Source organism: Neophocaena asiaeorientalis, unplaced genomic scaffold (genome assembly GCF_003031525.2).
Source record: "Neophocaena asiaeorientalis asiaeorientalis breed wild unplaced genomic scaffold, Neophocaena_asiaeorientalis_V1.1 scaffold540, whole genome shotgun sequence".
NCBI lineage: Eukaryota > Metazoa > Chordata > Mammalia > Artiodactyla > Phocoenidae > Neophocaena > Neophocaena asiaeorientalis.
In genome coordinates, this window is record NW_020172141.1 from 3315795 (window position 1) to 3343223 (window position 27429).

At 51.4% G+C, this 27429-nt stretch overlaps 1 protein-coding gene across 3 annotated transcripts in view; it reads right to left on the reverse strand.

Annotated features, from left to right (window-relative positions):
- PMP22 (peripheral myelin protein 22) overlaps nt 1-17828 on the reverse strand; it is a 29139-nt gene extending 11311 nt beyond the window's left edge. The window contains exons 1-3 of one of the 3 annotated variants that reach the window (XM_024753249.1): nt 17785-17828; nt 13645-13756; nt 12307-12406 (exon numbers count right to left, since the gene is read on the reverse strand). In XM_024753249.1, the coding sequence (XP_024609017.1) occupies nt 12307-12406; nt 13645-13722 (178 nt within the window). In that variant the 5' untranslated portion in view covers nt 13723-13756; nt 17785-17828. Of the gene's footprint in view, nt 1-12306; nt 12407-13644; nt 13757-15223; nt 15360-17784 lie in introns of those variants that run through there. The other 2 variants (XM_024753231.1, XM_024753240.1) reach the window with 2 other exon arrangements.
- Nucleotides 17829-27429: the final 9601 nt, after the last annotated feature.

Sequence of the window (27429 nt, forward strand, 5' to 3'; positions counted from 1 at the left end):
TTTTTCTTTTTGGCCACACCACGCAGCATGCGGGACCTTAGCTCCCCATTCAGGGATGGAACCCAGGCCCCTGCAGTGGAAGCAAAGAGTCTTAACCACTGGGCTGCCAGGGAAGTCCAATAACTCACAGAGGTGAACCTGGTTTGAGCTGCGAGTGGCTCAAGGCAGAATTTTAAGGGTACTGGTTAGGGTAACTGTGACTCGAGTTTCACAGACACAGACATTTTTCCAGACTGAGACCAGAAGCATTTTAGAGTTGGAAGAAGCCTGAGGGATCAACTAACCCACGCCTTTCTACTGACCGAGATTTCCAGAGATGTCTGGATGAGCCCCACTGGCACAGCCAAAGCTGGGAGGCCCCTGATTCTAGTCTAGTGTTCTTTCCACCGTGATGGACTATATGCTTCTTTTATCTTTGCAATTTCTTTGACAATTAAGGTTCGAAAAGGATGTCTAATGCGTTGTGAGCCATCCCAGCCTCATTTTTATATCTCCAATTGAACCACTATGCCCAGCGTAGCACTTCTTCTGGAGGGGTGGTCTGCAACAAAGCCAATGCTGCCATAATATCATTTTTTTGTAATAAAGCAATTATCCAGCACTTTGGTAGGTGAAGCTGGAAACAAAGAAATCTGAGCCCCAAATCTAGAATCAAAACAGTGATTCTATTTTGCTGTGGAGTGGCCTTCAAGGCACACCCTCAGAAGGGGCACAGCTGGTGCAGGCGACATCCTAGATTTCCTTCTCTGATTCTGAGATCTTTTCCTAAAGTCTTTACCTATCATCAACACCAGGAACTTCCGCCAGACCTCATATTTAGAGAAAACTCAAAATCATACATGTTAAGTCTACATCAATAGGAGAAGTCCCTTAGATTTAATAACGTAATGAAATTCTTCTCGAAACTCTTTCACCAGGAACTTGAATTTTCGTGCCAAGCTCATTACAATTGAGTTAGCTTTCCGTAAGCTGTTCCTCAAATCAGATCCCAATCAGGAAGTCAAGGAAGTTTTTATTCAATGGGTCTTGGCTGAACACCTACTGTTTTGAGCCAAGCTCTCTGGTTTGTTCTGGGGATACAGAGTTGAAGAAGCAAGTTTTCAACCTTAAGCAAAATAAGTAACACACATACACGATGAGAGCAAGTCCAACTACATCAATCACAGCATGTGTGAATGGGTTCAGGTCACTCATTATAAGATGTGGAACTCCATCTTGAATTACGTCATTTGTATCTGTAGCCTGATACAAGAGATATACCTAAGACCAACAACAGTTGAAAATCAAAAGATTTTGAAAAGAGACACCAGGCAAATATTAACAAAAACGTACGGTAATAATAGCATCAGGCGGACGGGATTCAAATTGAAAAAGAGGAAAATGGCCAGTGAGGAAAGATCCAGTTTACCATGAAGAAATAAAAGTCATAAATTTCTATGCATATAATAGCATGGCCTGGAAAAAAATAAAGCAAAAAATAACTGAAATGTGAGAAGAAATTGATAAAGCTAACAATCATAGTGGAAGATTTAAGCATAGCTCTCTCAGAATAGATAAATCAAGTAGATCAAAATACGGTAAGATATAGATTATTTGTATTACAGCGTTAACCAATTCAGTTTAATAGCTATGTAGATCATGTATGTCCCTTTAACAAAGACTACAAATTATTTTCAAACACACATGGGACAGTCTTGCAAACGGCAGCAGGCAACAACCAAAAAATCTCAATAAATCTCAGAAAAAAAGCAGACATGATGTAAACACAACTAAAGGCAAACAGAAAGTAGAAATTCAAAACAAACCAGCCAACATAAATTGGGACATTTTAAAATAGTATCCCAGATAATCCCTTGGATAAAGAAATCAAGATGAGAAGTAAAGATTTCTTCAGCAAGGAATGATATTGACAGTACGTGTGTTAAACCCACAGGCTGTGGTCCCAGCCGTGCTCAGGCCACGCCCTCCATCAGAACAGTCCTGGGTACCCCCGGCTTAACTGGCTACTTGCATATTTTTGCCCCCGAATCCCTCTCCTGTAACAAGTGGGATTAACTATCTCAGAGGATTGTGGTAACGATCAAATAAAAGTGTTGATATAAAAGCTCTGTACAATACAAATAACCCCATGAAAAGGCTGAACTGAGGGGCAGGGTAAATGAGCACCTACAGACTGTTCCAGGGTGGTACCTGGGGCATCTCCATCTGGGCCGCACCAAGTACATGGATAACGGGGACAACCGTGTCCACATAAGCCATATTATTATAAGGTGCCAACAGGAACACCAGAAAGTATTTTGATACAACTCTGCTATCATTTCATACGGGATCTTCAGCACAGAGGTTGGCAAATTATCTGTGACGAGTCAGACTGTAAATAGTTTAGGCCATGTGGTCTCCATGGCAACTACTCAAGTTTGCCACCTTAGCAGAAAATCAGCCTTAGTCGATATGTAAATGAATGGGTGTGGCCTGTTCATCTAATAAAATCTTATTTACAGAATCAGGCCGTGGACCCGACTGGACCTGCAGGCTATCGTTTGCCAGCCTCTGCTACAGACAAGCACATCCGACGTACAGAAAACAGTTGTTAGAGTGGAGAGACCTGGACGGAAGGGAAAGCCCTGTCCACCGCAGTCCTGTTTCATACAGATCAACCTTAATGTGAGACCACCGTGCCAAGTGGTGAGTCCGAACTTCTACCCAAGCCCCAAGGCAGTGATACTCTTTTCTCCCAAACCACAAGTTCAGGGTCCTTAGCAGAGCCCACGATCAGTGCCCGAGAACTATTCGTGGAATCCCCGGGGGCAGCGTTGTAACCTCCAACGTTGGTGCCAAGCACGGGAATTAAAAGCCTTTCGCAGACCTGCTGTTCTGCTCTCTGACGTGGGCCAGGCCGTGGCTGCCAGCACACCCACTCCCCCCGCAGAAGGGAAAGCTGGAGATGCCCAAGGACCAAAGGTCAGATTCCTGCCCCAGCGGCAGCGAAGCAATGAAGGAAATATATCTGCCCCCTCAGCTGTATTCTTAGCCCAGGGCCAACGATCTGGTGAGCTAAGAGCTCAAAAGTGATGCAGCCCTCTTCAGCGCACCAGCCCCTCTGCGTTCCGGTGCATCTTTCACTCCCAGCCTGGAGCCACGCCCCTGGCAGCCCCTCCCCACCTCGCATTCCACTCAGGCAGTTCATAAAAGCTCTCTGACTCCATAGAGAGAACAGGTTTTCCGGAAAGTGAACGGAAGGACAGTGGCAGTTGAGTCAGAGGATAAACTGGGGGAAGCCAAGCCAGGAGGAAAGAGGCCATGGGGGTGAGTCACCACTGCAGGAGTAAGTGCCACCCATTTGCATAAAGCTGTGCTGCTTCCCAAAGCACGCGAACCACCAGCCCTCGATCCCCACCGATCCCCACCCTCAAACCTCGCTACCCTGCCCACTGCCAGCCCACGAACCACCACTCTCCTTCCTCCTCGAGACGAATGTCATCCCAGAGACGGCTGACTTGCCCAGCGGCCTGCCTCCTATCCAGGTGGCCTTGGCTGTTAAGCTTCGCTCACCGGTGGGAGCCTATACAGGGCCCCGCGTGGTCCTCGCCGAGGGCTCCAGCTTCTTCCCATCCAGTCCAGCTGGGAGCTTTGAAATCGGGCCCAGGGCTCAGGCTAACTTTGCCCGTGACCCACGCGGGACGCTTGCCAGAGGGGAAAGCTACACAGGGGCTTTCAGCTCCCTCTGGCCAGGAGCTCACGCGGAAGAGGAAGGCCACGGGGGAGGCTCTTTCAACTCACAATCACGAGGGCATTTCAACTCCAGCAGAACCTCTGGCTGATGACTAGTGAATAGAAGTTCAAGGCGCTCTGGCTGTACCTGACACCATCACTCAATTAACTGCCCTCCTAACCAAGAGGCTTCCTGATGGGCACAGGAGCTAGTTTTCCAGAGTCTAATTTATATGTGTGGTTTGCTACCACGAGTCTTATTCTCACTAGTCTTTAGACTTGAACAGGGAATATAATACAGCCATTGAGGTTCTGAGGTTACTGAAAATATTCAGCTATTTCAGGCTTCCTCTATTCCCTGGTTGGAAAACTCTAGTAACAGGAGGGTCAGGTTAGGCTGTGTTTCCCAAACACTTGTTGCTGATTAAACAGAAAAACAGAGGGAGTGGCTTCCATGGTCAAGTATATTAACCTCCCTCCTCGGACACTGCAATGTACAACGACGTACTCAAGGCTCTGAGAAGTCTTACCATTAAAAAAATAGCCTGGGTGACTTTTAAATGGTGTTTTCCAAATTGACTTATTGGAGAACCTTTTTTGTTGGTGTTGTTAAGAACAGGCCACCTGGACATGCGGGTTTTGGCCACAGACAATGACAGTGGAAAGGAGAAAGGCATTTTAACTGCCCGATCACAAGCTGTGCTGATGGAAATGTACAGGGAAGGAGGGTATGCCTGGGGGGAGGGCGCTCACGATCTTTGGCTTTAAAAGGCATTCTTCATATAAAAATAATCAGAGGTCCCCTCTCCTTTTTAATCCTAAAATATAAAAAGGGAGCCAAGCATCATGGAAATTAAGAGCCCCCAGCCCACCAGTCATAGTAAAGCACCCACTCTTCTCTCCTCCCCATGCCTACTTAAGTTCTACCCGATTTCCCAGGCCCGGCTCGAAGGTTCCCCTCCCGGCACCCGCTGTCACAATCATATCCTGAACAGGAAGAGGCTCCAGGACACATGGGATGCGATGGGTGCCTACTCAAGGTCCCACCTCCACGCTCACCCTATTAGGCCACCGGGCACCTGCCCCAGGTAAGCAGCTCGTAAGAGGCAGACCCAGTGCAGAAAAGCAGGGACTCCAGGTACCCATCCACTGGGGTGCTGAGGAGTTGAAAAGCATGTTTGAAATCTAACAAATTAAAGGATCCTGCTGCCCTTCTTTAGGTTTGGCACCCACAGAACATAGGGAGGAAGGAGGAAGAATGGGACAGCAAAGGGAGAGAGTTCCCCCTTCTCTGCTCATCCACCTGCCAAGCCAAACCACGAGCCATCACCAGCACCAGAAAAGCCACTGCAAGAAGAAGGCATCACAGAGAAAGGAAAACCCTGGGGAGATAAAGCCGCAGCCTCCAAATATCTGAAGTCAGTCTGGGGACACGATGGGCGTTTAAACTCCTTGAGGACAAGCTTGCAACCTATAAAACCCAGGTCCAGACCCCCAGGCGTAAATGAAGACATACAGAAACGACTGGAAATTCAGAGGACAGTCGCGGCCTCAGCTATGTAATTTGTTAATGACAGCATCCCAGGGCATTTCCCCCGCATCACCGGCCCCTCCTCCCCAACCTCTCTGCCAACTCCCTCCTGTACCCATCAGCTGCCGGAGTGTCACAGGACTCACTCTGGACACCTCTGCTCCTCTGCCTCTCCTCTCATCAACTCCCCGGCACCAGGACGTCAAATACCCTCCGTAGACACGGATGACTCCAAACCTGAATTTCCAGCCCAGACCTCTGCCCTGAGCCACAGATTCCCAAATCCAAGTGCTTTGCTGACATTCTACATTCTCAGTGTTGACGGCCAGGACGAACTTTCAAAACACAAGTCAGGTCACGCCACTCTTCTGCTCCAAACCCTTCAGTGTGGCTGGGCTGTCCTTCTCAGCATCATGGCCCGAGCCATCGGCCCGTCCTCTCCTGCCTGTAGCACACTCAGACACGCCAGCCTGGCACTGGTGAACACACCAAACTCTTCCTGCCTCAGGGTCCTGGCCCTTCCATCACCTTCTGGAATTCTCTTCCTGCAGTTCTTCACATAGCTGGTCTCTCCCATCTTTTAAGCCTCCATCCACGGGACTCTGGCAGGAAGAGGCCTGCCATGACCAGCTGCTTCCTCCCCGGTGGTGACTTGCTATTCCATCGCTCTCTCTGTCTCCTACAGAGCGCTGCCCGCTGCCCACAATGACTCATTCATTGTCTATCCTCCGTCTCCCCTGCGTAACTGTGAGCTCCATCCGCTGGGGCAGGGACTGGTCTTTCTTGTTGAGCTCTGTCTGCCCAGCACCTAGGATGCGCTCCTTATATTTGAAGAATGGATGAATGGACCACGCTGGCAGCTCTGAAAATGAAAGACGTTCTCTTGAAAGGTAGTGAGTTCCCCATCACTGGCAGGATGTGCACATGGTGGGCACATTGCAGACAGCCCGAAGCTAGTGGGATGGGAAGGGGGATGAATCTGATGACCTCCCAGGTCCCCGCCAAGGTCAGAGTCTACGTGTGTGCTGATGACCACATACTCAGAAGCCTTCATGCCAGACTTCCTCTTCTCAGGCACCAAAGACCAAATCCACACCCTCAGGCCACCCCACGGCCACTCCCTGCTCCTGAACTACAAGGGATGCTTTCTTGACTCTGGTAAAACCCTGGGAATGCAATTTAAATTTTTTTTTTTTTTTTTTTTGCAGCACGCAGGCCTCTCACTGTTGTGGCCTCTCCCGTTGCAGAGCACAGGCTCCGGACGCGCAGGCTCAGCGGCCATGGCTCACGGGCCCAGCCGCTCTGCGGCACGCGGGATCTTCCCGGACCGGGGCACGAACCCGCGTCCCCTGCATCGGCAGGCGGACTCCCAACCACTGCGCCACCAGGGAAGCCCAATTTAAATTTTTTAGAAAGCAAAGCCTGAGCTTCAAGGGCCTTATGGTACAGACACAGGTCTGAACAAGCGTTCTGAATTAACTCATGGATGCTGGCATCTGATGAGAGACTCCAAGGGTTGAAACAATCATTATGACACCACGTCCCACTCCCTGCACCTCCCTCGCCTGCCAGGACCTCCTCATCCCACAAGGGCCTGTAAAATCAAGAGTCATTTCTGGGTCAGAGCTTGCGGGTTGGCCCAGGGAGCCACAGAGATTTTAAATTGCAAAACATGAACCCATAAGTGCAGAGGGCCTCCTGTGTTTTCTAAATTCTGACCAAAAGCTGAGCCACAGATGAGGAAATGGTATGATGTCCTTGCAGAAATGACAATGCCACCAAATGGATAAACGAGATAAATCTGGGATGACGGAAGACGCAGACACGGGAGACCACCGAGGGCTCAAGTCGGGGGCTCCTGAGACTGGCAACACTTATTTTTTTCTAATTTTCAATCCGAAGCATTGGTTTAATGCTGCCCGCAACCTAACGGTCACGAGGTCGCTGCTGCTGGAAATAGATAGGTGCATTTCTACTTTGTAAAATTTCTGATGTACTCTGCCTTATAAACGCACAAGACTGTTACTCCATCTTGGAATAAAACAGCTGAGAAACACATATAAGACAGAGCAGGTCTAAATGAAATCATAAACATTAGAAACCCATCCATCTGCACCAAACTCCTTTCTGGGGTCTAGAAGGCTCTACAGGCTGGCCGGCTGCTCCATCTCCTGTGCTCTCTGTTCCTCAACTCTGCCAGGCTCCTTCCCACCCCGGAGATCTTGTCCTCGGGAGGTCCCGCTGTCTAGAACCTGTCCCAGATGTCCCTGTGGCTGACTCCTTCCTGGTCATCCTCAAGCGGTCATTTCTCCAAGAGGACACCCTTCCTCACCCAAGTCCCTCATTACACATCACCCTGCTTTATTCTCTTTGTCTTTCCTACCACTGCCCCTGGCTATCCACGTTTATTGACTGTTCCGCCCAGTAAAACGGAAGCTCTTGTCCACTCTTGCAGCCTTGGTGTCTGCGGTGGAATCTTCTACGGGGCAGGTGTTCAGTGAATAGTCCTGCATGAAAGAACAGAGGGAGGGGGGAAAGGAGGGCAGGGGGAGTCCTGAGGTGGGAAGTTCAGGGTCAAGGAGGTGAGAGAAGGCTGAAATTCCAAGATGAAGGGGAGGAGAGATGGGAGGTGAGGCTTAATGGGAAACAGGAACAGATCATTCAGGTATGGACCTTAGCAAAGATGCTCATCGGTAGATGCAGACCAGTAAAGGACCTCTGAGAGGTTTTAAACTGACAGTAATATGATGAGGTTTGTATTTTTAAACATCATCCTTGATTCAATATGCAAAACGAGTTACACGGAAGGAAGAAAGGTCAGGAGTTAGGAGGCTGCAGGACGGCCCTGACAGTAACTGCAGGCATGGTGACGGGCGTGGAGATGAAGAGCAACCAGCGGGACCTAGGATGCTTCTGAGAAGGGAGAGAAGGAAACACATCCAGGCAGACTCTGAGCATGAAACTCACCGGATGGTGAAGCGGCATCCACTAAAACACTAGAGACCATCAAAGAGGGAGAGTGGGTGGAGGGGGGCAAAGCCTGGCTGGTTTGGAGATGCCTCTGGACATCCCAGCCAAACTGTCAGGTAGGTAGGTGTATATGCTCATCTGGAGGTGAGAAGAGAGGTCTGGACAGGAGGGAAACAAGGATTCAAGAGACATCGTGAAACAGTAAGACTTGCTCATGACTTGGGAGGTGGAAAGAAAGAGAGGCAAGTCGAAGGAATCTCCAGTTTCCAATATGGGTCAGTGTCTTGCTGATGGCGCCCAGGACACAGCAGAGATGGGCTCTTTGGAGAATCCTAAAGTAATTGGGCTCTGCTCTGAAACTGCATAGGACACAGCAGAGCTCTCGTTATAGAGTATGATTGGTATGGAGAGGGGTAGTCAAAGCCCTGAAGGGAAGAGTCTCAAGCCAGGCTTACTGGGAGGTGCTCGCTATTAAATTTCTATGAATCAAAAAGCCATGCTTCCCATGAAGCCAAATGACTCCATTCTCAGCCTCCCTTGTCACTAGGTGTGGTTCTGTGATGAACTTCCAGGAAAAGATAAAAGCAGAAGTGTGTGGTCTATCCGGGGACATTTCATTAAAAGGGAGGGGGACACATTCTTCTCCTCCTCCTTTCTCTACCCTTGCTTGAAGGGTAGAGAAATGGCTGGTGCTCTAGCAGCCTTTTGGTCCATGAGGATGAGGACCAAATCTGAGAGATGGCAAAGAAATAAGCTAGAAAGTGCCTGGGGCTCTGACAATTTCATGGAACAACCGTACCTATCTCAGGCTGCCTACTTCCACACTTTTTTTTTTTTTTCCACACTTCTTTTGAAAGAGAGAGAAATAAGCTATCTTATTTAGGCCGCTACCATTTAAAGATGTACTGTTTATGCAGCCAACCTCAATCCCAATCGGAACGCTAGCCAACTGGTCTAATGTGTCCTTCCATTGCCTTCCCCTTGCTTTAGGTCATCATTGCCTCCGTAGGGAATTGCCTCCTCCTTGCCTGCATTTATTTAAATCCTGCCCATCCTTTGGAGGATGGATCAAATCCCCCCTCCCACATGAGACCTGCCTTCCACTTCCTCCCCTGAAGTCTGGTGCTGCCCGCCTGTCCCCACTCTTTGGGTATCTGGCCTGTGCTACCTGCACAGTGATTCATCCCCCTGCACAGAGCTCAGGACTGTCAAGGCCAACGGTGCACATTCTCCAAGTTCTTACATCCCTCAGGCCGAAAGGCATTCAAAACAAAGTCATGATAAATATTCCCCCACTAAGCCTCCTTCACCTCTACCTGCAGACAGGATCAGGATGGGGCCAGAGGGTGTGTAAATACATTTAGAAAATGGAAAAGCAGACAGAGTTGAGGGCATTTAGTGAGGAATCTAAAACTACTCTAATATCAAGAAAGAGTTTGAGGGAAAAAAATCTAATCTCTTTCCTTCCAACCGTATAACATAGACGTTTGACTGCCGTGCAGTTAATGTGGCAACAAGCACCTTCCATATAAGACAAAAAAGTGAATGACGCCCTGCAGAGGTGCCCTGCCCCAGCCCCGCACATGCAAAAACAAGCCCCTTCAGCAAAAATAGCAAGTCTTGTAAACCAACGCGTTTTCACATAACATGCTTGCAACGTATTCTTCACAAATTGGTATCTGTAACGAATTACTTTCAGTTACTAAAATAAAAAGTATGTTTGAAACATTCTAAGAGCAAATACGGACCAAGGTGACTGGTTTACAACTAGCAGGGTCCATCTGTAAAGGCAGTCTAATTTTTTTTAATTCTGCATTTTTTTCACCTCTTGTTTGGCACAGAAATGGTTAAACCCAATCGAAAAGGCAAAGGAGTCCCAGAGGCTTCACCCCCATCAGAGCTGAGGTTGTAACACAAGCTGACCCGTCAGAAGATGAGAACAGAGATAGCGACCACTGGGGAAGCTTAAATGGAAAGTTCTGACTTAGAATCAGCCCAAGTGCAAACAAACCCAGCTTGTCCAGAGTTCCTCAGAACGCCCTTACTGGGAGAGCCGAGAAGGCAGATGCGGAGGAGAAGCACGATCTGGGACCCCACCCCCACCCAGGGAAGCAACCACGCGGATTTGGATAAAGACCCGCGATGCACACCCCAAAGTCACTGTCAACGAACCCAGGAAGGTGAGCTCGTACACAAAGAGACAGCTGAGCGATAGGAATAACGCTGGTGCCTCTTTGAGAGCTGCTGCGAGGGCGGAACAGCAGCCGCTCCCCATCGCAGAAGAAGCAGGTCCGCAGCAGGCAACCATCACGGTCCAGCAGGTCGGACAATTTAGATCACTGCGCCTCTGCCGACTCATCCCTCTTGAAACCCAGCCGGGTTGGAGTATGCCTGCCAAAACTGCTCCTTCCGGGACTAAGTCGAGAATCCCCTGCCAACCCCACGTGGCCAAATGCCAGCTGGGCAATGTCCAGGTGGACACCTCGGGGGTCTCAGGGAAAGCCGGCCCTTGTGGGCGGAGTCACCACTCGTGGCCACCAGGTGTCAGTAGCGAGCAGGGAGCCTCCCATCCTGAGCTTCAAGGAACTCCAGCCAAACCCTGCCCCGGAGACCGGATGCTGTGGCTTTGGGGCCAAGCAGTGCTGTGGCCACATGCGCAGACGCTCCCGAGTGTTTCAGTTATTTGATTGCCAACTCACAATGCAACCTCTAGGGTGGTTTGAATTCAATATCCTTCACAGACTCCGAGAAAAGTTTAAGGACTGCTCCCTTCAACGAAGACTGGTGTCTTTTCTTCCCCCAGGAAAGTGGAAACATAAAGCAGGGTCTTCTAGTCCTTGCCTGTCCTCCCCATATAAACTACAGTAGTTCGAGCAGTTTCTCTTTATACTGAGGTTGGAGATATTTCGTTGGTGATGCTTCAGGGACAGCTTGAGTACTGCTGGGTGCAGAGCCCTGAGGGGAAAAGTCCCACAAAGAAACTGGACCGTGCACATACAGAACGAAGGGCCACTGCCCTTCCTGCTTTGTTGAGCTGCGTCTGAACTGGTTTCTCTCACTGAGCGTAACATCTTCAACAGAAATACTTGATCTAGGGGCAGCTGCAGCCTCATCAAAACGTGTACTTTGCTGGTCTTTAAACCCAAGATGTCAGGAAAGTTCTGTCACATCTATAGGTACTGCCCTCTCCAGGCTAAGGACATGTCCTTTGGAACATGAGACCATGCAGAGCCTGGCCCACCGTGTCCTCAATGCCAGGCACTGTGGCCCCTGCCAGGGTCCACGCTGCCACCAGACACCCCCCAGTCACCAAAAAGAATGCATCCTGTTTATCTCTGCCTCTCCACATCCAAAGACACCAGGTCCCCGCTGAGCCCTCCTTCCCTCTGGGTGCTGGAAGTAGCTGGTCTGTGCTTCCATGGCCAATTAACCCCTTAACCTGAACCCAAGAAAGCCTGGTTTCCAATATCTCACAGAAAAGATGCTAAGGACAGAGCAGAAATACTCCCGGGCTCAGCTTGGGGTTGTGCAAATAGCGTCAATGCCCCATCTTGCAACGAGGAATCGCTCAACAGCTATGATGCTAAATGGCACCCCTGAGGCCCAAGATGCAGAGAGGAAATCCTATAACTGGAGACCAAAAGCTGGCCCGTCTATCCTCAGGACAGCCCCTCCATCACTGCACCAGGAAGACACAGGACATTCCTGGATATCCTACCACCAAACCAAAGACGCTAATTGGATTGAAACTCCCAGTGGGGTCTGCCTAAGGTTTTGCACCATCACTGCTTATGTGTGTCCACATTTCTTGGTTCACAAGAAGCCTTACACAAGTGATGGGAAGCAGGGGGTGTGGTGTTCTAGGGCTTCTCTGTAGGTAGAGAGAATGCACAAAGACTCCCCAGGATCTCAGTGTAGCCAGTGAAGCGACCGCCCCTCCCCTTTTGTCTTGGGACGTCTTGGCCATGTCCCACCCCACCCTGGCAACAACTCTCTAGCTTGTGTCTTGCAAGAACAAGCGCTTCCAGGTCTGGACAGAGAAACATGCCACGGACAGATCAGGACGAACCTGTGAAGCAAAAAATCATTCTCACCGTTTGCTGATGATGTGAAACAGTGTTGGACGTTGCCCAGTGAAGAGGTGCTACAGTTTTGCCAGAGGTCGGTCGCGTGTCCATTGCCCACCATCCATTGCTGGAGAGAACCAGACGTGGTAAATCAGGGGAGTCCGTGAGGAGTGACGGAAAGGGGGAGGGAGAAGACCAAGGGTAGGCAAAGAGCAACCTCATCAACCTGTCTACGGGGCCTGCCCCTGCCCTGCCCCGGGGCTGCCTAGCCAGAGTCCAGGGTCGTGCTTGAGAAAGGGGAGATGTGGTGGTCTGGCCCAGACAGCCAGAGGGGAGGGCCGGGGCTTTGCTAGTGAAAAGCACTCCGTAAGTGTAAAAGCACCACACACACACATAAGTTGCTCTGTGCCGAAGTGTGTGCCGTAGTAGAAGGAGCCATGGACTCAATCCAGGACACCTGCATCCAAGCTCCCCCCACCCCCCATCTCCCGGGTATCATTCCCAAAGCCGCAGCCACTCTGAGCCCATTTCCTTACTTACAATTCCTATCAACCTGACAAGATCGCCATAAGGCACACTTAAGATGCTGGCAGGATGCTGGTAAACGATGGACCAACTCACCAATCCCCAACATAATTATTTCTCAACCTTTGAACCAGGCCAGAACATCACGCCTGGGACTTGCTGTATATACAGAAGTTAAGGCCACGGTCGCATAACTGCCCGAGGCTAGGCTTAGCTTCAAGAAAATAAGTTTAAAAGCTAATGAGCTTGATGTCTGATGGTTTTGCAACACAAGTTATCCCAGTGACCTGTTTGTACTGGAGGAGGCTTTTCTAAGAAGGTGCCATGTCCACAGCGCAAAGCAGACCTGGGGCTGTGAACTCTTAGGGAAAAGCCAATTTGAACTTTCCAATTTCGAGTCCTAAAGGCTGTTTTATGAACTAAACCGCCCATCTGATGGATGCCATCTGGAGAAAAAACAAACCTTCCTAAATACTCCACTTCCTTCCTCAACGACCCTGCATTAAGGAAAATGCTACACAAGCTTATCAAATGAAGGGCCGGGGGTGGGGGAACCCCTGGATCTGTACCTAAATTCTCTGGCTTAAAGAGAGGCCTGCGTGGCTTCACCTAGTCCCGCGCTCGCTTCCTTCCTCCCGCTGAATCTGCTCTGGTTTTCGCAAAACTACTTTTGAAAAGGCGCGGATTGCCAGAAACTGCAAAGGGCCCTGGGATGTCTGAGATGCTTTGTCTGCAAACTGGAGGGGGCACAGTTGGAACCGCCATCCGGAGGCCGAGCTCGGGGTGAGCCCCGGGCGCCCCTCCCGCCCGCCGCCCGCCCGCTGCCCGCCGGAGACTCACGCTGACGATCGTGGAGACGAACAGCAGCACAAGCACCGCGACGTGGAGGACGATGATACCGAGCAGCAGGAGAAGCATTCTGGCGGCGAGTTCTGCTCAGCGGAGTCTCTGCCTGGCCGGAGAGAGGGCCGAACTGGACGTGAGGCCGAGCGAACCGGCCTGCCCGAGCGAGCGAGGGAGGAAAGGAAGGAGGGAGGAAAGAAGGGAGGAGGGACGCGGAGGGAGGGTCCTGCGCTCGGAAACCGCGGCATCCTCGCCCCACAGTCCGTCGAGCCCGCCTGCGACCGAACATCTGCTTTTGGAACAAAACAAGTGGTACGCACGACGCACGTCGAAGTCACCCCGGGAGGCGAGGTTTTTCCAGAGTGCCAAGCAGAGGCCGCAGCGCGCCTCCACCCACCTGGGGGTTCCGGGGGCAGCCCAACGAGGAGAAGGGGGGCGGAGGGCGAGAGGTCGCGTTAGCCCGTGGGGTGGAGCTGTGGGTGAGCGGAAGGGGCCCAGATTTCTGCGAGAGGCCCGGGGACACCAGCGGCGAGCTGGGAGGGAGAGCGCGCGGCGGGAAGCCGGGTTCCCAGACCCCAGGGCGCTCCGCATTCCGCTAGGCTCCCAAGTTTCCACCCAGTTCCTCCCGCGCAGGGGAGCTGTCCCGGCCCCAGCACAGCTTGGCATCGGCACCAGCGGCCCCGGAGAGAAGGCGCAGAGCTGGGTAGAGCGGAGAAGAAAGAACGGCCGGAGAGAACTGCTGGGGCCGGCGCCTCCTGCCCACCGCGCGCGCTTTCCCCGGCAGCCCTGAGGGCCGGGCCATTGCGCTCCCGGGACAGGGGCCCAGGAGCCTGGATGGAGGGGAGCCAGTGTCCGGTGGGAAGGAGAGGCGGAGGGAATGGGTTGGGTCCCGGGAGAAGCGCAGCCGGACGGAGCCGGCAGGACATCTTCTCTCCGCCACGGCGTGGTCCTAGCCCCACATTTTGCAGACCTTAGGGACAGAGACCCGCCGACCTGTGGGAGGATTTGCACGTCTGCGAAGATGAGCTGCGTTTGGGGGGGCTACTTCGGGACAGAATCTTGGTCCAGAGACATCGTTTCAATAACTCGGTTTTTAAAATACCCAATCGCAAACCTCTCCGTTCCTTCCCTTAAGCAACACGTTCAGTGAAACTCTGGAATGTGCAGGAGGAAATAAGCAGGATTTTCTGATGTCTCCCAGAAGGTTTAAATTAAATCCAGTGACTCCTAATGCCGAGGGCAGGGGGTGGGGGTGGGGGGCACGGGGGTCCTGTACCCCGGAGATGTCCACCGCAGGGACCGCTTTGCCAGTGAGTCCAGCGAGGCGAAAAGTGCTCCGCCCCTGCCCCATACCCGGACACCAGCACCCGCGTCCCCGGCGGTTTATAGACCACCAGGCACCCCGCAATGGGTCCCTACAAGCCCCGTAGGAAGGACGCGAGACAGGCGGTGGTCTACCCGCGATCGGGGACCGCGCCGGCCCGAGGCCCCCTGCTCCGCGCGTTCTGTCACCGTCTACGAAAGATGCCCACGTTCCTCTTCCATCTCCTCCACTTTCCCTGCCAAAAGCACTTACAGCCCAAAGGGATAGCTGTCCCCGATCCTCGGAGATCCTCAGAGTGGCCTCGGGCACAAACCGCGTGCGTCCGCTCGGCGGCTGGCGTCCGGAAAGACAGCTGCTCTGCGGGGCTGCGTGCGCCGAGCTAGGGGCCGGAGGGAGGCTCCCGGCGTTCCCCTTTAACGGGAACAACGCCCTGTCTGCGTCGCTGCAGTAGGGTGTGTCCCCGGGTCAGCGTGTGCAGGGGGGCGGGACCCGGGGAGGGGAGAGGGCAGTGAGGAGGGAGGCAGGGCAGGAGCCAGTTCCTCGGCCTTCACTGCGCCCCAGGAGAAAGTCGATGACTCCAAACCAGCGGTGGCTTGTCCTCGAAACTAGGAGGCAGCGAGCTTTCTCACCTCCGCTTCCCTGGCTCCGCGGAGGTCACGGAGACCAAGAGTTGACCGATATACTGGCCCTTCTGCCCACGTGGGAAAGCCCGCCAGAGGTCGCCTCCGTGGGTGACCAGCGCGGGGCTCTGGGGCGCACGCAGTCGGACCGCGCCCGCGGGGAGAGCCAGCCTGGATGCCCCTGCCACGGGTAGGGGGAGATGGCACTTAAGCGCTGGCAGACCTCCCTTCTCTCGGGTCCTGGCGTCCCTGGCCTGCCCTACAGTCCTAGCGGGGCGCACCCGCGCCAAGCCCGCCTGCGCGATCAGCGCCGGGTGCCTCGGATTCCCGGGACCGATCTAGCGGGTCTGCTCGGGTGAGGGTTGGGGGAGGAGGGAGAGGCCTGCCCACTGCAGGACAGCGCGCCCTGGGGTCGCTGTGGAAATCCAGACCACAACCCGAAACAGTCCAGGCGAGTTTGCCTGGCTTGGCGCCCGGCCTCGGCTCGCGTCCCCGGCCACAGGGTGGGGAGTTGGCCATTTGAGGTGGGGGAAGCGCAGCCAGGGAAATCAGCTGATTCACAGCCGCCTGAACGGGGTCCGCCCAGCGTCACGGGGAGAGAGGATAGCCCTTCCGGGCGCACGATAGGCGCGCCCCAATAAGACGCTCTGGGGGTCCAGCCTTGAGGCAGGAACCCGGAGCCGGAAGGTGGGTATTAAACGTCTGCCGGCTAATGCAGCAGGTCATACACAACCAGCCAGCGTTTGTGTCACAAAACATCATCGCTCTGAACGAGTCAAATACTCCCATGCTACTTATTTTACTAGATGAAAGTAGCTGCTTATTGTAGCTAATTGTACATTCTTCAGGTAAAAATAATTTGAAAAAAATCTTCCAACAATGGGCTTTCAAAAACCCTTAGATTAAAAAGAAGACTCCTTGTAAATTTTTCGCTCAGTGCCCATGACACCTCTGTGAGAGGTGGTGTGGTCCAATGGTTACGCACGTTGACGCTGGGCTTAGACGACCCCGGTTACCCTGCTTACTCAGGGTTGTGGATTTGGGCAGTGAGCTGAGGTTTGGGGTGCTTCGGTTTTCTCATCTGGAAACAGGACTGAGAATGGCCATTTTAAAGGGTTATGGTGTTGATTAAAAGAGTGTGTGAAGCAATTATCATAGCGTCTGGAAAAGAATAAAGGATCAGTACCCAGTAAATTGTCGCTATTATTATTATTATTATTAATTATTATTTCACATTTAATCCTCACAACAACCTTTTAAGGAAAGCCTGACCCCCTAAACGAAAATTGCTTATCAATCCCATAGATTGAAAGCACGTATGTAGGTAGAAGGACTACCTTCTACCTACCAATGGGAGTGACCTCTCGCCTCCTGGGTCATGGTCTAGGCCGAGTTTGCCCTGGGAATTATTGCCCCTCTTCATATGCCATTCAGACATTTTTATTTATCTAACCAATGTTCACATGATCACCATGTACCCGGGACTATTCTAAGCACTTTATAAATATTAGCATGTTTAACTCAGGAGTTTCTTTCCCTTCCTTTCTTTTGTTCCAACTAAACTTTTAAATGAAGTATATACATTTAGAAAAGTGCACACGTGGTCAGATATAGCTCATCTCTTCCTTTCTTTTGAACCCAACGTTTTTATCGATAACCAGGTCACACCACACTGCGGGACACCTGAACCCACCCGTCTCTGGCGGTCACCTCACTGCCCCTCGCCTGCGTCCTGCCTACTCAGCCCCGAGGGGTGGAAGACAGGATACCACCCAGTGTGGCTGGTGTCACCAGCTCGGCCACACCCGGAGCCCAGCCAGGGCTCCGCTACAGGTGGAGCAGAGGTTAGGTTTCTCCCTAACCTGCTTACCAATCCAAGGCCACCTGCCAGCTGTGTGTGCAGAGCTGTTTCCCATCAGGGAAGGCGCATCTGGTCCCCTTTCTCCCTTCCACTCTGGGTACACTGAGGTTTCTAGATGCTCCCAGAGGGTCCTTCTCGCCTCCCCAGCCAGAGTATATATCCAGCTCTTAACCAAGGATTTTAGAAATCCTCTGACTCTCCGGTGAATTCCAACACACACGTGCCTTCTCCCCTGCAACGCTTTCCATATGTGGTTGGCAGGGCGTGGGGCTGGGCAGCTCTCTGTAAAGCATAAGCACCATCCAGAGGCATAGTTTGCCAAGACAACTCACCAGGCCAAACAGTGTAACCCCTTCCTCCCCGCGGCTTTCTTTGCAGTCAAACGTGACGGGTGCCCAGGCAAGGCGCCCCCGGAACAGGGCAGTGGAGAGACCGGCAGCTAGCAGATCCAGCCCCGCTGCTTCCAGCCAGGCTTCTCGAGATGTGCCCTGGTGGTGCTCCCTGTAACTGAAGCCAGACCGGGCGTCCACCCAGTTTATTCAGGGGCTGGTCCAATGCTGGGATATGTCATGGTGGCCTGAGAGCCTCTCAGCCTCTACTATTTAAAGAGACAGCGCCCAGCTTTGCGTATTGGAGAGTAAACACAATGATCCCAAGAGGCCCTGGGGGGTGTGGAGAGCCTGGACTCGGCCAGGAGAGGAGCTCTGGGTGGCCCGTTCTCACCGCAAGTGGCAGCCTGTGTGAGAACAAAGAGGTCCCCCAGTCCTCGGTCCCATCCCCCTCCCCTCCCAGTGGAGTCTGCAAAGATGAAATACACTGTGCGTATAACACGTCTGTGCAGGTAGGTTCCATCCTTTATCAACAACGTAATTTTAAGGGGCTCAGACATTGCACAGGTCATCTCTTCACAGCATCTCTGCAGGGAACCAAATCACGTCCACGGTCCCAGCCCCCAACGGCAGAAGGGCCCTGCTACCTGCCCTGTCTGTCTAGACCCCTCTGTGCTCTACCACATGGGCGGGTACTGGAACAGAGCTCCAAGAAATGGGTTCTTTCAGCTCTGTCTTTCATGGGCCTTTAATCGAGTGGTGATTAAATGCTGACCTTCATGAGATAATAAGCAAAGCTCTGTTGAGAACATTCTAACCTGTGGGGCAGGACAGGCTGGAAGGACAATTGAACAGCTGCTGCGGAGAGGTAGACAAATGAAAGCAGGTGTTCCTCGGGCTCTTTGCAACTTGTCCCCCTTCGAGCTCGGAAAGCATCCTCCACCTCTAGCAAGTCCTCCTGGGTGGAAGCTTCAAGGCAAGGGGACTTGGTTTCACTGAATGAGTTTCCTGGATTTCTGTCAGTTTCTCCCCACCTTATGTCGAGGGTCCCCCATCTGGAGCGCCCATGCATGCGGGGACGTCCCTCTCTGCCACAGACGCTTTGCGTTCTGTTGGCCTCCGCAGTCAGGAGGTGGCCTGCTGGTCTTCCCCCGTCCTACCCCCAGCCAGCATCTTTCCAGGCCCAGTGAAACCATTTAGCCTCTTTTCATATCTCAGATCTCACCCTCAGCTGTACCTCAGAATCACCCGAGAGCCTGGGAATATCCTTGCCTGGGCCCAGAGCCGTGGACGCGGTGGCCTGGGAGGGGGCTCAGGTGTGGGTCATTTCTAATGATCCCGGATGTTCCAGCATTCAGCCAGATTGTCATATGGTGTCAGGTGGTCCCTGGCTTCCTTCCAGCTGCCTTCTCTTGTGGAACCCAAATCGAGGTAAGTCCTAGTGTGGGCTGCAGTGTTACACAAGCTGTGTTCGGAGTCTTGCCAGGCAAAGCAGGGGCGTGTGTGTATATTTGGGGTGTGTGTGTGCGTGTGCATGCGTGTGAGACAGACAGAGGACATTCCCACAATCCTCCGCTGACACGGTGGTGATGGGGACCGATGAGCATGATTTCCTGGCCTCCCCAGTCAGCCCCCTTCCTGGGTGCCCCCATGATCTGACTCTGAAGCCTGCATGACAGAGGCCGCTGCCCCTCAGGCCAGGACTAAGCCTGGAGACGTCTGAGGAGATCGTTCCTGCTCCAAGCCCTAAGGATTCAGAGGAAGAAAGCTCGGGTAGGGTGGGGTGTGGGGAATGGATCTTGCTTCTGGCTGGATTGAGCCAATCTCATCAGCCCGCCATCCTTGCATGAGCTCTGCATCCGGGACCTGCTCTCCCAGCCCTGTGCCTCCTTCCACGTGGCCCCCTGCAGCCAAGCCCTGAGGACCCGCTGGCTTTGGCTGTGACCTGTTTGACATGCTTCTGGAGGCTTCGAGGCGTGGGAGCCGGTCACTGCTATGCTCTGCTGGCCCCTTCGTGGGTCGCAACACGCTGTCCCACCAACCTGGGCCAGGGTCTCTGCCTCCCCACGGTCAGCCGAGGAAAATGCCTGCCGAGACCTCTCTCCCCGCTTCTAGAGGCCCCTCTTCAGCCAGATGGGACCCCCGCTCCAGGCATCTGTGTTGAGCAATGTATCCTGAGGACCATGGAGAGTATCCGCTGGGCTACTTGCCATGATAATAAATAGAATAGTCACCAGACCCCATTTATTATTATTATTATTAAATGATCTCCTCCCGTCTTCTAGCTAGGGAAAATGAGAATCGGGCAAACTCCCTGAGGAAAGAAAGTGAAGACACGTCGGACTAGCTCATCCCGACTGGCTGCAGTGTGCTACCTCAGCTCACTAGAGGTAAGTCATCCACAAGTCACTCACCAACGTAATAACCACAAGAATAGCTCCTATACACTTGGTGCTTCCTGTGTGTGTGGCATCATCCTGAACATTTTGTGTGAATCAGATCATTTTATCCTTACAGCAGTCTTTGGAAACAGGCACCCCATCAGCCTCTTTTTTACAACGGGGAAACCAAGACACAGTAAGACACTGAGTGATTTTCTCAAGACACCCCGTGAAGAAATGGCAGAGGCCACATTCAAACCAGGCATGTGGCAGCAGAGCCCATGCTCGGTACCCAGTGCTGTTTGGAGTCTCTTATTGGCGTCCGACGTTCATAGCACATCTGTACCTTTTTCGTGGCACTTCCACAGATGTTATATAATCTAATTCCCTTTTCTCACCAAAGATACTGACACGCTTTATCCATTTACACATCCAGGTTTCTTTTCTCATTAAAAAAGGAAGAGAATGTCCTAAAGCCTCCACCGACTGCCCCAGTCCTGTGCGTCCCCCTTTCCAGCGCTCTGACTTACCCTGCCTCGGAGGTGTCAGTTTCACTGTCCCGTGCAGCCAGCACCGGATGGAATTAGCACGTGGCTGACAGTTTGATTTCATAAGACCATCACTGTTCTCTACGGGGAGGAGAATCCGAGCAGATTCTGAAAGTGAGAGGCAGCCCTTATTTTCTGCACTTACAGTGGCGAAAATGTGGTTTCAGATAGTCTCTTACCTGAAGCGGAATCATGACCATTTTTCTAGCTGGAAACTGAGGCTTGGAGAATTGACAGTGTTTCCTCCAGGGGCCAGCGAGCACCTGCTGGGGCTGGGACTTGCAACCAGCTCCTCCGATTTCCAAACCTGTGATTCTTTTTTTTTTCCATTATGCAGATTTCCCAAAGGAAAAACAGAGGTGAGTCTCAACTGGGCATTTGTCCAGTGGATGAAGTTGTTGTTGGAGCATCGGCCCCTCACCAGGCGCTCGGTCAATATCTGGGGAGTGTTTTACTCGACCAGGGAGGACTTTCCTGTTTCATGGCAGCCAGCAGCCTGTGTGGGCATTCCTGGCAAGGCCCGGACTCAGCTGGACTGAAAGGGTCCTCCAAAGGCCGGCTACTGCCCCATCCAGACTCTTCTGAGCAGCTTATTATTAAGAGAGCTAGCAAAGGAGGGGAAAGAAAGCAGAGCAGAGGGAAGGAAGGAAGGGGAGGGGGGAGGAGAGAGGAAGGAACGAAGCCGGTGTGACTTCCGTGAGCAGATCCCGCTAGAACTGGATGTGTCTGAAACTATGTCACCTCCAAGTCCCTGGAAGACGTTCTCAGTGAGCAACAGAGAAGCAGGTGGAAAGCAGCCTCTGAGACACAAACTCTGGTTGGCCCAAGGCTGTTCCCTAAATTACACAAATATACAATGTATCATGGGATACACTGTACCTTTAGCTCCATCACCTGTGGGAGAGAGAAAGCACAGACTGATCACGTGGAACCAATGGCATGATACAAAGTACAAAGGATTCTTTGTTCCCAAATGCACTGTTGCTTAGGAAGGCCAGATTCCATAGATGCAAGCGGAGGGGGGAAAGCAGTCTTTTCTCTGACATCTCAGGAGCTGGCAGAGCCAGGATGCGGAAGCAACTCAAGCAAGAGAGGGTCTGGATGGATTTGTACCTGGGATTGAAAACTCTGAAGCTTTCCTAGAAACTTTTCCTCCTAGGGACATTTTTCCGCTCTGGGTGGGGAGAGGCTCCCGGAGGTGGGGAAGGGGACAATCTTGCCACAAAATGATGATGGGCTAGGAGAGGCGTGGATGGACTTTCCAAGCCCCGTGGAGACCAGGGGCGACAATGCCAATGTCGGTAGTTTTTGAGGGAGGTGGACAGGAAAGTCCACTAAAAGCCGAGGGAATGCTTGATTCAGGCAGATGGGACCACACCAGGCTGTGGGGCATTCATCACCAGCAAAACACAAAAAAAGCAAAACAAAACAAAAAAAGTACACCTGAAACTAACACAGTATTGTAAGTTAACCCTACTCCAATAAAAATTTTTTTTTAAAGAAAGGGTGCACGCAGACCATCCCGCAGGGGACCTGGAGTGGGGGGGGCACACCCGCGAAGCCTCGTTGCCTCCACGATGCCTGCTTCTGTTCCATGAGCGCCTCTGAGCTGGAGGAACGAGGTTACACTTCAAGCGAACTTGAGAGCAGAAGTTTTCCTCCTCACGACTCCTCAAACCACTTACCCAGCGCGAAACCTCAGCGGAAGCCGAGGGTGTTCACAGATCGAGGTCAAAACCTTTGCAGAGGTTCAAGGCAGGACTGGGCAAAGCTTCAAGTATTTTTACTCTTCATTGTTAAAGAGTAGGAAATTTCTCTCCAGGGGACGTGGGTGATAAGGCCTGGGCTTCATGCTGCAATTACCTTAGAATTCTGATCTAGAAATTAAAATTCTAGAAATGTGGATGTGCTAAACAAAAAATGCAGCTATGTGTTTCAGCACTTTTATAACAAAGGAAAACACGAACATCCTAAATCTCGAACAATAGGGGAGTGACTGGACAAAAGTCGGTACAGTCCTCGGATGAAATGCTGTGTAGATATTAAACATAACGTTGAGGAAGATGATTTAATGAAATGAGGAAAAGTCAACAACGCGTGGTTGGAGGGGGGAGTTACAAAATACCATCCCCATAATTGATCAGCACTCCCCAGGTGCTGTGCTAAAACCTCGCATTTAATACCTACAACAATCCCAGGGTGGGTGGACCGCTGTGACCCCTGCAGCCCCACAAGGCTAACCGAGTGCCCAAGGGCACAGAGCTGGCAGACGGTGGAGCCCAAGTGTAAACGTGGACCATACGTCACTAAATTCCATCAAATGTGCCATCTTAGACTCATCCCAGGTTCCACAGCGACAAAAATGAGAGACTGCAAATCTTGGAGAATGACAGCTAACGTCTGTGTTTCCAACTTGTAACATAAAATGGGAAAAATAAGGTTGCATGCAACGGAACATATCACAGGGTTATTCATGATTAATAATCACAGATCTTAGCCTCGTGCCTCCGTCACGATGAGCCTCTGACTTTTCTGGTGTCAGTGGAGGAATCTGCACTCGGCCCACCCCAGGGAGGGGTCAGCAGGGCCTCAGGCCAGGCCTCGCGTCATCTTTTGTGCTGTCTCCAGATGGGACTCACACACCCAGGCACGGAGGTGGTAGGACACCGCTGAATTACAAATGAAATACGATGTGTATCTTACGATGTTGATGGTCAAATGTAAGCGTTTACACGGACCGTGAGTTTGGCAACCTTACGTTGTTCGTGTTTAAATACATCAGGGGACTCAGAGAAAAAGGGGGGGAGTGGCCTGGACTGTTGTTGCTCTTTAGGGACCCTGAATAAGCCAACAGTTCTTTAGTTTAGTATATGACTTTGAATCTGAGATTCCCTACAACCCTCAACAAAAGCAAGGTCAGACATGGTTCAGATGAAAACTGGTTCATTTGACCAAGGGGATTAAACTGACCCCCTTGTCTTACTATCTTATTTCTCAGAACCTCTCTCTCTCTCTCTCTTTCTTTCTCGCTCTCTCTCTCTCTGTCTCACTCTTTCTCTCTCTCTCTCTCTCTCTCTTTCTCGCCTCATCTATCCTTTATGCCGTGCAACCATAATGAAATCAAAATACCCTTAAGATCTGAATTTCAGTACCTTGTGAGTTCCTAAATCCTTGGAAGACCTCAGGACCGTTTTGAATTTTCCTCCCAAGTGATATATCTTCGAGTCTCCCCAAAGGATGCTCTACATGACATACTCACTCCTCTATAATCTTGGCTCCTTGAACTTATAACCGTGTCTTGGGAATCCCTAGGAGGGAACTAGGTGATGAAGCATTTTCTAAACGTATGGTACCATGGAACGTTTGTTCCCAGATTTCTTCCCGAGACTTAGATTCCCTGGGGCTCACTACTGGAAACACTGGGATATGTGACCCTCCCCGGCCCTGACGTTCTAGCCTCAATCAGTGGGGACAAGTGGAAGAGATGGCATTTCCTCAAACTGGCTCCAGGCATTTCAGGAAACGAAGAGGCGATGTGTAGGTAGCAGGCGTCGGCTAAGGCCCGCAGGCCAGCTAACTTCCCCCCAGCAGGGAAGAGACAGCTTCCACAGGGGCTGTGATCCTGAGTAAGGAATCGGCTGGATGTGGTCTGAAGTCATCGGAGCAACATGGTTCCCAATCGCCACTCAGGCTCTCCCCTGTCATATGTTTATTCTCCTTTTAGGGGGACCACAGCATCTTAACTCAGGGTGGCCTAATCCTGGTCTTCAGAAGAACACCCCAGAACCCAGTTATGGGGTTATAGGAGTGATCCGAAGGTGGCCTCTGGGTATTGGCCCCTCAGTGGTTTATATCTTGAGCATAGGCTGAGACCCATTACCTGAAGGCTTGCTGGCATCTAACGCCAATTTTTACACAGCCAATCAGTTTAAAAATAGCCGGAATGAGTAAAGCTTTAGTTATTTAGAAGCTGCCTGCTTTGCATACCCCATGAAACCTCACCTCACATCTGAAGGCTATTGATGAGAGCCTTGTGGTTGTAAGACCCCCAAACCGCTTCGGTCCTTCAGTCCTCTGACCCAGAGACGCCCCACCGGGCAGCTGGGCAGCCTCAATGGGACCCCCCCCTTCCTGAGGAGTTCCTTTCTTCTCCCCTTTCTGGATGGTGGTCCCTATGCAGAGTCTCATGCTGTGACAGACCTTGTCTCTCATGCAACCCTGTCCAAGAGCCTAATGCAGCTTGCTGTGTGTTACAGCTTCCTGCGGTCATATCTTTTTTTCCTAGATCAGCCCCAGGCCCCTCTGATGCACCCCAGCATATAGAGAGAGGTGATACGTGGAGGAATATTGGAGCTGGTGCACAGAAACCCAACGATGGCTGTAGGATGCAGGCTGCAGGGGAGGGCAGGAAATCCTCCAGAGAAACAGAAGCATCCTGGTCGTATCATCATGCAGACCATCCCAGCTTCCTCAAATGACCCAGCTGAAGAGCTTCTTCCAGAGAATCCAGGGTGAGAGTGTTTGGCATGGGTTGCCACTGATGGGCCCCCAACTGGAAGACCTTCTGACAAAGAAGCTTCACTCGATCCAGCTGAGGGAAAAGACATGTTATGGGGCTGGATGCCTGGACCACTTAGCTATGGAGCTATGTAAAGGAAGAGCCTGGTCCGTGAACCTGTCCGTAAGCCTGGTGGCACCAGAGCCCCACTCTCTGCACGCCAGTGGGTGTGCATCCACTCAGGTGACCGCTGGGGCCCTTTTCCTTATTATTTTTTTTTCTGGAAACGTGAGGTTTATTAGAAAAGGCAAGAAAACTTTTTCTGCAAGCTCAAGTTCCTCTATTCATTTTTTTCTGTTTTTTTGAATGGAGATATAGTTGATTTACAATGCTGTGTTAGTTTGAGGTGTTCAGCACAGTGATTCTGGAAAATCTTTTTCAGATTTCTTTTCCTTTCTAGGTTATTACAAAATATTGAGTATAGTTCCGTGTGCTATACAGTAGGTCCTTGTTGTTTATCTATTTTATATATAGCAGTGCGTATCTGTTAATCCCAAATTCCTAATTTATCCTCCCCCCACCATGTTTCCCCTTTGGGAACTGTAAGTTTGTTTTCTATGTCTGTGGGTCTATTTCTGTTTTGTAAATAAGTTCATTTGTATCATTTTTTTAGATTCCACATATAAGTGATATCCTATGATATTTGTCTTTCTCTTTGACTTACTTCACTTAGTATGATAATCTCTAGGTCCATCCATGTTGCTGCAAGTGGCACTATTTCATTCCTTTTTATGGCTGAGTAGTACTCCATTGAATATATGCACCACATCTTCTTTATCCATTCATCTGTTGATGGACACTTAGGTTGCTTCCATGTCTTGTCTATTGTGAATTGTGCTGCTATGAACATTGGGGTGCATGAGTCTTTTCAAATTAGAGTTTGCTCCAGATATATGCCTGATGGAGCCATTTTTCACCCAACAATTTCACCAGCTGATCCCTACTCCCTATTCTTTATGCACAATGTTATGTGTGAATAGCTGAAACCAGCTGGTGTTGTCTTAACAACCACACAATGAATGAAGATCGAGTTCCCAGTCTACACCAATGGTTGCTTCTATATGGGAAACAAAAGCCATACAGTTCCTCTTACTAAGGTCACTGGACTTTACTGGCTTCTTCCATGATGACAGAGTAAACAGATGACTAAGCGTTTTTGGCATCCAAGGCCATCGACAGTCAGAACCAGACTCTGGGAGCAGTGTATTTTGAACATCTTAACCTCAAGTATGTGAAGAGGAGGAAGACTGAAGGCCTTTTAAAAACATATTCATTCACGGCTTTCCTGGTGGCGCAGTGGTTGAGAGTCCGCCTGCCGATGCAGGGGACGCGGGTTCGTGCCCCGGTCCGGGAGAATCCCACGTGCCGCGGAGCGGCTGGGCCCGTGAGCCATGGCCGCCGAGCCTGCGCGTCCGGAGCCTGCGCTCCGCAACGGGAGAGGCCACGACAGTGAGAGGCCCACGTACCGCAAAAAAAAAGGAAACATATTCATTCAGTAGCTCTTAATGGGACGTTAGCAGGATGACATCAGCAGAGGCTTAACCCCCACTTGCCCATTGGGGGTTACTCTTCTGCTGCTGGGCACTGTTCCCCATCATCCCAATAAGCCCAGGGAGGCCTGCTGGGTATCGAGAGACCATATGGAGCGTGATCTCAACCATCCCAGCCAACACAGCAAAGGCCCCGGACGTGTGAGGCACCCCGGGAAAGAACAGCTGATGCTGGCCCAGACCAGAAGGGATGCCAAACAAAACCCAGCCAGCTCTCAGCATCGTGAAAACCAATAATGTGTCATTTTAAGCCACTGAGTTTGGGGATGATTTCTTACACAGCAGAAGCTAACTGATACATGAAGAATCACAGGGATGGGGTTTGGTACCACACAGGTTGTATTCAGAAGCAGGACTCTGCCAGCAGAGCAGAGGCCATGTCCTCGGCAGTAGTGGATAGACTTCGTGGTGCTCTTGGTTCTCTGGGGCCTGGAAAACGGGCTTTCATTGCTGGCTCAGCTGTGTCCGGGAAGAAGGAGAGTGGTAAGGTCAGAGAGACTGAGAAGACTCCTGAGCCTCTGTGGGATCCTATAGACATGCCAGATGGACGTGTCCCCTGGTCACGCACTGAATGTCTTGCCACGTAAAACTGCTCTGAAACCTTCTAAATT